The sequence below is a fragment of the Brachyhypopomus gauderio genome, chromosome 8, assembly GCF_052324685.1.
Source record: "Brachyhypopomus gauderio isolate BG-103 chromosome 8, BGAUD_0.2, whole genome shotgun sequence".
NCBI classification, from domain to species: Eukaryota; Metazoa; Chordata; class Actinopteri; order Gymnotiformes; family Hypopomidae; genus Brachyhypopomus; species Brachyhypopomus gauderio.
Genome location: NC_135218.1, coordinates 26,562,149 through 26,569,551, shown reverse-complemented (window position 1 = coordinate 26,569,551; position 7,403 = coordinate 26,562,149). Strand labels below are relative to the sequence as shown.

General features: G+C 48.2%; 1 protein-coding gene across 1 annotated transcript in view; it reads left to right on the top strand.

The window, feature by feature from the left end:
* dock9b (dedicator of cytokinesis 9b) overlaps nucleotides 1–7,403 on the top strand; it is a 65,078-nt gene that overhangs the window by 48,678 nt on the left and 8,997 nt on the right. The window contains 7 exon segments of the mRNA XM_077015912.1: nucleotides 463–599; nucleotides 1,526–1,632; nucleotides 2,569–2,706; nucleotides 5,468–5,650; nucleotides 5,920–6,033; nucleotides 6,165–6,380; nucleotides 6,577–6,634. Of these exon segments, the coding sequence (XP_076872027.1) occupies nucleotides 463–599; nucleotides 1,526–1,632; nucleotides 2,569–2,706; nucleotides 5,468–5,650; nucleotides 5,920–6,033; nucleotides 6,165–6,380; nucleotides 6,577–6,634 (953 nt within the window).

The following is a 7,403-nucleotide window of genomic DNA, read 5'->3' as shown; positions in this document are numbered from 1 at the left end:
TGCTGACGAGAACATGGTTAGTCAGGCTGGCCGTAACCCCCTGGCCTCTGTGTTTGGGGTAAGAGCCTCGTGCTGCCCTGTGACTGAACACTAACTCCACTCACCACTCAGCTTCTGCTTCCTAACACTGCTTCATCCGTCACACTCCTCACCTGCTGCTGTTGTGTGTGTGTGTGTGTGGGTGTGTGTGTTCTCACGTGTGTACAGCATATCATTGTGTGCGTCTGCATTGTGAGCGTGGTCTACTGTTAGTGCTCTTCTCCCTGTTGGAGTGATAGAGTGATGTGTGTGTGTGTGTGTGTGTGTGTGTGTGTGTGTGTGTGTGTGTGTAAATATAAAATAGGTAAATGAGTCTGATAAATGAGAATAACCCTTAACAGGTAATGAGTAACAAATTCATTTGGTCTTTTTGTGAACATGATTTGACAGCTGACTAAACCTTTCACACCTGTTTTCTCCCAGGAGCCTGGAAGGGGCGGGATTTATGGCTGCAGACAGGAAGTCATTGACACTTCCTGTGTCTCGTAACAGAGCGAGCGTCATACACACACGCTTACACCAGCTGGGCAACACGGAGAGCGCACACACTTTTAACCACAGTAAGACACACTCCTGACTCACACATCCGTAAATGCACAGAAACACACACACTAGCATGTCACTTCATCTGCTTTTAATCTGTTTTTAAGAATACAGATGATGCTACACGCTCTATTGCACACATATTTGAATCCTTAATTTCCTCCTTGCATCCATAATTTCCTCCTTCCTCCCTCGTGTGTGCGAGTGTGAGTGTGTGTGTGTGTGAGTGTGTGAGTGTCTGTGTGTGAGTGTGTGAGTGTGTGTGTGTGAGTGTGTGTGTGTGAGTGTGTGAGTGTCTGTGTGTGAGTGTCTGTGTGTGAGTGTGTGTGTGTGTCTGTGTGTGAGTGTGTGTGTGTGAGTGTGTGAGTGTCTGTGTGTGAGTGTGTGTGTGTGTGTGTCTGTTTGTGAGTGTCTGTGTGTGAGTGTCTGTGTGTGTGTGTGTGTGTGTGTGTGAGTGTGTGTGTGAGTGTGTGTGTCTGTGTGTGAGTGTCTGTGTGTGAGTGTCTGTGTGTGAGTGTCTGTGTGTGTGTGTGTGTGTGTGTGTGTGTGTGTGTGTGTGTGTGTGTGTGTGAGTGTCTGTGTGTGAGTGTGTGTGTGTGTGTGTGTGTGAGTGTGTGTGTGTGTGAGTGTGTGTGTGTGAGTGTGTGTGTGTGTGTGAGTGTGTGTGTGTGAGTGTGTGTGTGTGAGTGTGTGTGTGTGTGTGTGTGTGTGTGTGTGTGTGTGTGTGTGAGTGTGTGAGTGTGTGTGTGAGTGTGTGTGTGTGTGTGTGTGTGAGTGTCTGTGTGTGAGTGTCTGTGTGTGAGTGTGTGTGTGTGTGTGTGAGTGTGTGTGTGTGTGTGTGAGTGTGTGAGTGTGTGTGTGTGTGTGTGTGTGTGTGTGTGTGGCAGTACAGAGTCTTATCTGCGCTGGTCTCAGTCATTGTGCTCTTTCCCTCCTCATCCAGTGTGTGTCCATGGCGATGCTGATGCATGTGTGTTGGAGGCTAACATCTCCACCGAGGTCTGCCTGACAGTGCTGGACACTCTCAGTATCTTCATCATGGGATTTAAGGTATAGCCCACCTGTACCTCACCTGTAGCCCACCTGTAGCCCACATGTACCTCACCTGTAGCCTACCTGTACCTCACCTGTAGCTGACCTGTAACTCACCTATAGCCCACATGTACCTCACCTGTATCCCACTTGTACCTCACCCGTGCCTCACCTGTAGCTGACCTGTACCCCACCTGTAGCCCACCTGTAGCCCACCTGTACCCCACCTGTACCCCACCTGTACCCCACCTGTACCTCACCTGTAGCCTACCTGTACCTCACCTGTACCCCACCTGTACCTCACCTGTAGCTCACCTGTACCTCACCTGTAGCCCACCTGTACCTTACCTGTACCCCACCTGTAGCCCACCTGTACCTCACCTGTAGCTGACCTGTACCCCACCTGTAGCCCACCTGTACCCCACCTGTAGCCCACCTGTACCCCACCTGTACCCCACCTGTACCTCACCTGTAGCTCACCTGTACCCCACCTGTACCTCACCTGTACCTCACCTGTAGCCTACCTGTACCTCACCTGTACCCCACCTGTACCCCACCTGTACCCCACCTGTACCTCACCTGTAGCTCACCTGTACCTCACCTGTAGCCCACCTGTACCTTACCTGTAGCTCACCTGTACCCCACCTGTAGCCCACCTGTACCTCACCTGTAGCCCACCTGTACCTCACCTGTACCCCACCTGTACCCCACCTGTAGCCCACCTGTAGCCCACCTGTACCTCACCTGTAGCCCACCTGTACCTCACCTGTAGCTCACCTTTACTCACTGGTTTAAGGTGAAGTCTGTCTCAGGCTCTCTGCTGTTGATGTAGTCCCATACCCTGATGTTGGTAGCCCAAACTGAGAATGTTTATTTCTTGTTCTGAAACACATACTGAAATGTTGTTTCATGTGAGTTTGAGAACTAGTCTCCATGTTGTGCGCACGTCTCTAGACGCAGCTGTGTGCTGACATGGGCCATAATGTGCTGATGAAGAAGGTGTTCCAGGTGCACCTGTGCCTCCTACAGATGCCCCAATCAGAGACGGCGCTCAAACACATCTTCACCTCACTGCGTACCTTCATATACAAGGTAATAACTCACCTCACCTCACCAAAGGTAAAAACACATCTCACCAAAGGTAATAACACACCTCACCTCACCAAAGGTAATAACATACCTCACCACAGGTAATAACACACCTCACCTCACCAAAGGTAATAACATACCTCACCAAAGGTAATAACACACCTCACCTCACCAAAGGTAATAACATACCTCACCAAAGGTAATAACACACCTCACCAAAGGTAATAACATACCTCACCAAAGGTAATAACACACCTCACCTCACCAAAGGTAATAACACACCTCACCAAAGGTAATAACACACCTCACCAAAGGTAATAACACACCTCACCACACCACAGGTAATAACACACCTCACCTCACCTCACCTCACCAAAGGTAATAACACACCTCACCACAGGTAATAACACACCTCACCACAGGTAATAACACACCTCACCTCACCAAAGGTAATAACACACCTCACCTCACCAAAGGTAATAACACACCTCACCACAGGTAATAACACACCTCACCACACCACAGGTAATAACACACCTCACCTCACCACAGGTAATAACACACCTCACCTCACCAAAGGTAATAACACACCTCACCACAGGTAATAACACACCTCACCACAGGTAATAACACACCTCACCACACCACAGGTAATAACACACCTCACCTCACCACAGGTAATAACACACCTCACCTCACCAAAGGTAATAACACACCTCACCACAGGTAATAACACACCTCACCTCACCAAAGGTAATAACACACCTCACCACAGGTAATAACACACCTCACCTCACCACAGGTAATAACACACCTCACCTCACCAAAGGTAATAACACACCTCACCTCACCAAAGGTAATAACACACCTCACCTCACCAAAGGTAATAACACACCTCACCACAGGTAATAACACACCTCACCTCACCAAAGGTAATAACACACCTCACCTCACCAAAGGTAATAACACACCTCACCACAGGTAATAACACACCTCACCTCACCAAAGGTAATAACACACCTCACCTCACCAAAGGTAATAACACACCTCACCTCACCAAAGGTAATAACACACCTCACCTCACTAAAGGTAATAACACACCTCACCAAAGGTAATAACACACCTCACCTCACCAAAGGTAATAACACACCTCACCTCACCACAGGTAATAACACACCTCACCTCACCAAAGGTAATAACACACCTCACCTCACCACAGGTAATAACACACCTCACCTCACCAAAGGTAATAACACACCTCACCACAGGTAATAACACACCTCACCTCACCAAAGGTAATAACACACCTCACCTCACTAAAGGTAATAACACACCTCACCTCACCAAAGGTAATAACACACCTCACCTCACCAAAGGTAATAACACACCTCACCTCACCAAAGGTAATAACACACCTCACCACAGGTAATAACACACCTCACCACACCACAGGTAATCACACCTCACCTCACCACAGGTAATAACACACCTCACCTCACCAAAGGTAATAACACACCTCACCACAGGTAATAACACACCTCACCACAGGTAATAACACATCTCACCACACCACAGGTAATAACACACCTCACCTCACCACAGGTAATAACACACCTCACCTCACCAAAGGTAATAACACACCTCACCACAGGTAATAACACACCTCACCTCACCAAAGGTAATAACACACCTCACCACAGGTAATAACACACCTCACCTCACCAAAGGTAATAACACACCTCACCTCACCAAAGGTAATAACACACCTCACCAAAGGTAATAACACACCTCACCTCACCAAAGGTAATAACACACCTCACCACAGGTAATAACACACCTCACCTCACCAAAGGTAATAACACACCTCACCACAGGTAATAACACACCTCACCTCACCAAAGGTAATAACACACCTCACCTCACCAAAGGTAATAACACACCTCACCTCACCAAAGGTAATAACACACCTCACCTCACCAAAGGTAATAACACACCTCACCACAGGTAATAACACACCTCACCTCACCAAAGGTAATAACACACCTCACCTCACCAAAGGTAATAACACACCTCACCTCACCAAAGGTAATAACACACCTCACCTCACTAAAGGTAATAACACACCTCACCAAAGGTAATAACACACCTCACCTCACCAAAGGTAATAACACACCTCACCTCACCACAGGTAATAACACACCTCACCTCACCAAAGGTAATAACACACCTCACCTCACCACAGGTAATAACACACCTCACCTCACCAAAGGTAATAACACACCTCACCACAGGTAATAACACACCTCACCTCACCAAAGGTAATAACACACCTCACCTCACTAAAGGTAATAACACACCTCACCTCACCAAAGGTAATAACACACCTCACCTCACCAAAGGTAATAACACACCTCACCTCACCACAGGTAATAACACACCTCACCTCACCAAAGGTAATAACACACCTCACCAAAGGTAATAACACACCTCACCTCACCAAAGGTAATAACACACCTCACCTTACTAAAAGTAATAACACACCTCACCAAAGGTAATAACACACCTCACCTCACCAAAGGTAATATCACACCTCACCTAAGGTAATAACACACCTCACCTTACTAAAGGTAATAACACACCTCACCAAAGGTAATAACACACCTCACCTCACCAAAGGTAACAGCTGCTCATTCCTTGTCGCTTCTGCCTTTCTAACCATCGCCTGAACGCCTGTAGCGTTTGTTCCTGCTCTGTTTTCCTCCAGTTCCCGTGCACGTTCTTCGAAGGACGTGCGGACATGTGCTCCTGGCTGTGCTTTGAGATCCTGAGGTGCTGCGACTCCAAGCTGAGCTCCACCCGCTGTGAGGCCGCCCACCTGCTCTACTTCCTCATGAAGAGCAACTTTGAGTACACGGGCAGGAAGTCCTTCGTCCGCACGCACCTGCAGGCAAGACGCTACGAAGCAACGGGATGAGAAATGTCTTTAACGAGTGTAGAACGAATCTATTGATGTACAGGTCCTGTATGATCAAACTGCACCTTGAATTTTTTTCACGTCTAAAACAACATCTCCCTGAGATTCTAAAACACAAACCCTTTCAAGCTTTAAACAGTGAGTCGTACATTTCGAAATGCTTTTGAAATTGAAAAGAAACGGCCGCAACCTTGAGGCTGTTGTGAGAATTCCTGTCCTCACCGAGCCTCCGTCTGTCTTAGGTGGTAATAGCCGTGAGTCAGCTGATCGCCGCCGTGGTAGGAATGGGCGGAACACGCTTCCAGCACTCTCTGTCCATCATCAACAACTGTGCCAACAGCGACAAGAGCGTGAAGGTGGACATAGAGGCCTCGTCTCTGAGTACCATATACTTAAGCGCCACATAATACACTTGAAGACCGTTCACATAGTGAATATCCTCACATATATAAGAACAGACTCTCCCCCGTCTCCGCCCCTGACCCAGCACACGGCGTTCCCCTCGGACGTGAAGGACCTGACCAAGTGCATCCGCACGGTGCTGATGGCCACGGAGCAGATGAAGGAGCACGAGGACGACCCCGAGATGCTGGTGGACCTGCAGTACAGCCTGGCCAAGTCGTACGCCAGCACCCCGGAGCTGCGCAAGACCTGGCTGGACAGCATGGCCCGCATCCACGCCAAGAACGGAGACCTGTCGGAGGTGGAGCAGACCAGCACCGCCCCGCGCCCCTGCTGATGGGGGCACACTAGGGCATATTCACAGATAAGAGTTGACAGGGCCATAGAACGTATGGACCCATACAGAGACAGAAGAAAGACAGTGTGTGCAGCAGTGTCATTTGTGTTTTTGTTGTACGGTTTGCTTGGTGTGTCATTGTGTGTCATTCTTCCTCCAGGCGGCAATGTGCTACGTACACGTGGCAGCGCTGGTGGCCGAGTACCTGAACAGGAAAGGTGAGTCTAGGGCCACAAGAGGGCGCCGTGCACACACAGATGTGAAGATACGCCTACGCTCGCGTGTCGGCGCTGTTTCTCTCTTTAACTTGTGTTGTCACGTTGCATTTTAAATCAGTGTGCAAGTTAATTAGTAGAAACGTTAACAAATACTGAACTGAACAGAATATGTTTGGTGCTGAAACGTTGCTGCTTTCGATTTGAATCTACAAGACGACAGAGACCGTCAGCAACATTAATGCCCCCCAAACAGAACCTTACAAACCATCAAAATCATTACAAAAGTCAAAGGATGTTTTTGATTATAACAGGAGTGCATGAGCTATTTGAGATCCCAACTCAATTGCTGCTAATTGGTGGGAATCCTTTGCCTGCTGACCACTTAGACACTAGCAGGCCACTACAATATCTGCACCACATGTGATTGGTCAGTTACCCAAATAGTATTGGATCAACAGTGGGCTGGTGGTCAAATCCTGACCAATAAAGAGCAGGGTAGAGGGGTGGCTGTCAGCAGAAGGGTTGCAGTATGCAAATAAACACCTACAGAATGCACCAATGAGAAAGAGGAACGCAGTAAATAATAATAATAGTAATGATGATAATAATGTAAGTGGATCTAGATAGAAGGTGCATGTCACTTGTACACATCCTCTTTACCGTTATCTCTCTATCACAAACACACACACACACACACACACACACACACACACACACACACTGACCCTCATGAGCATGTCCAAGGGTTGTTCCCACGCAGCCCTGTGGA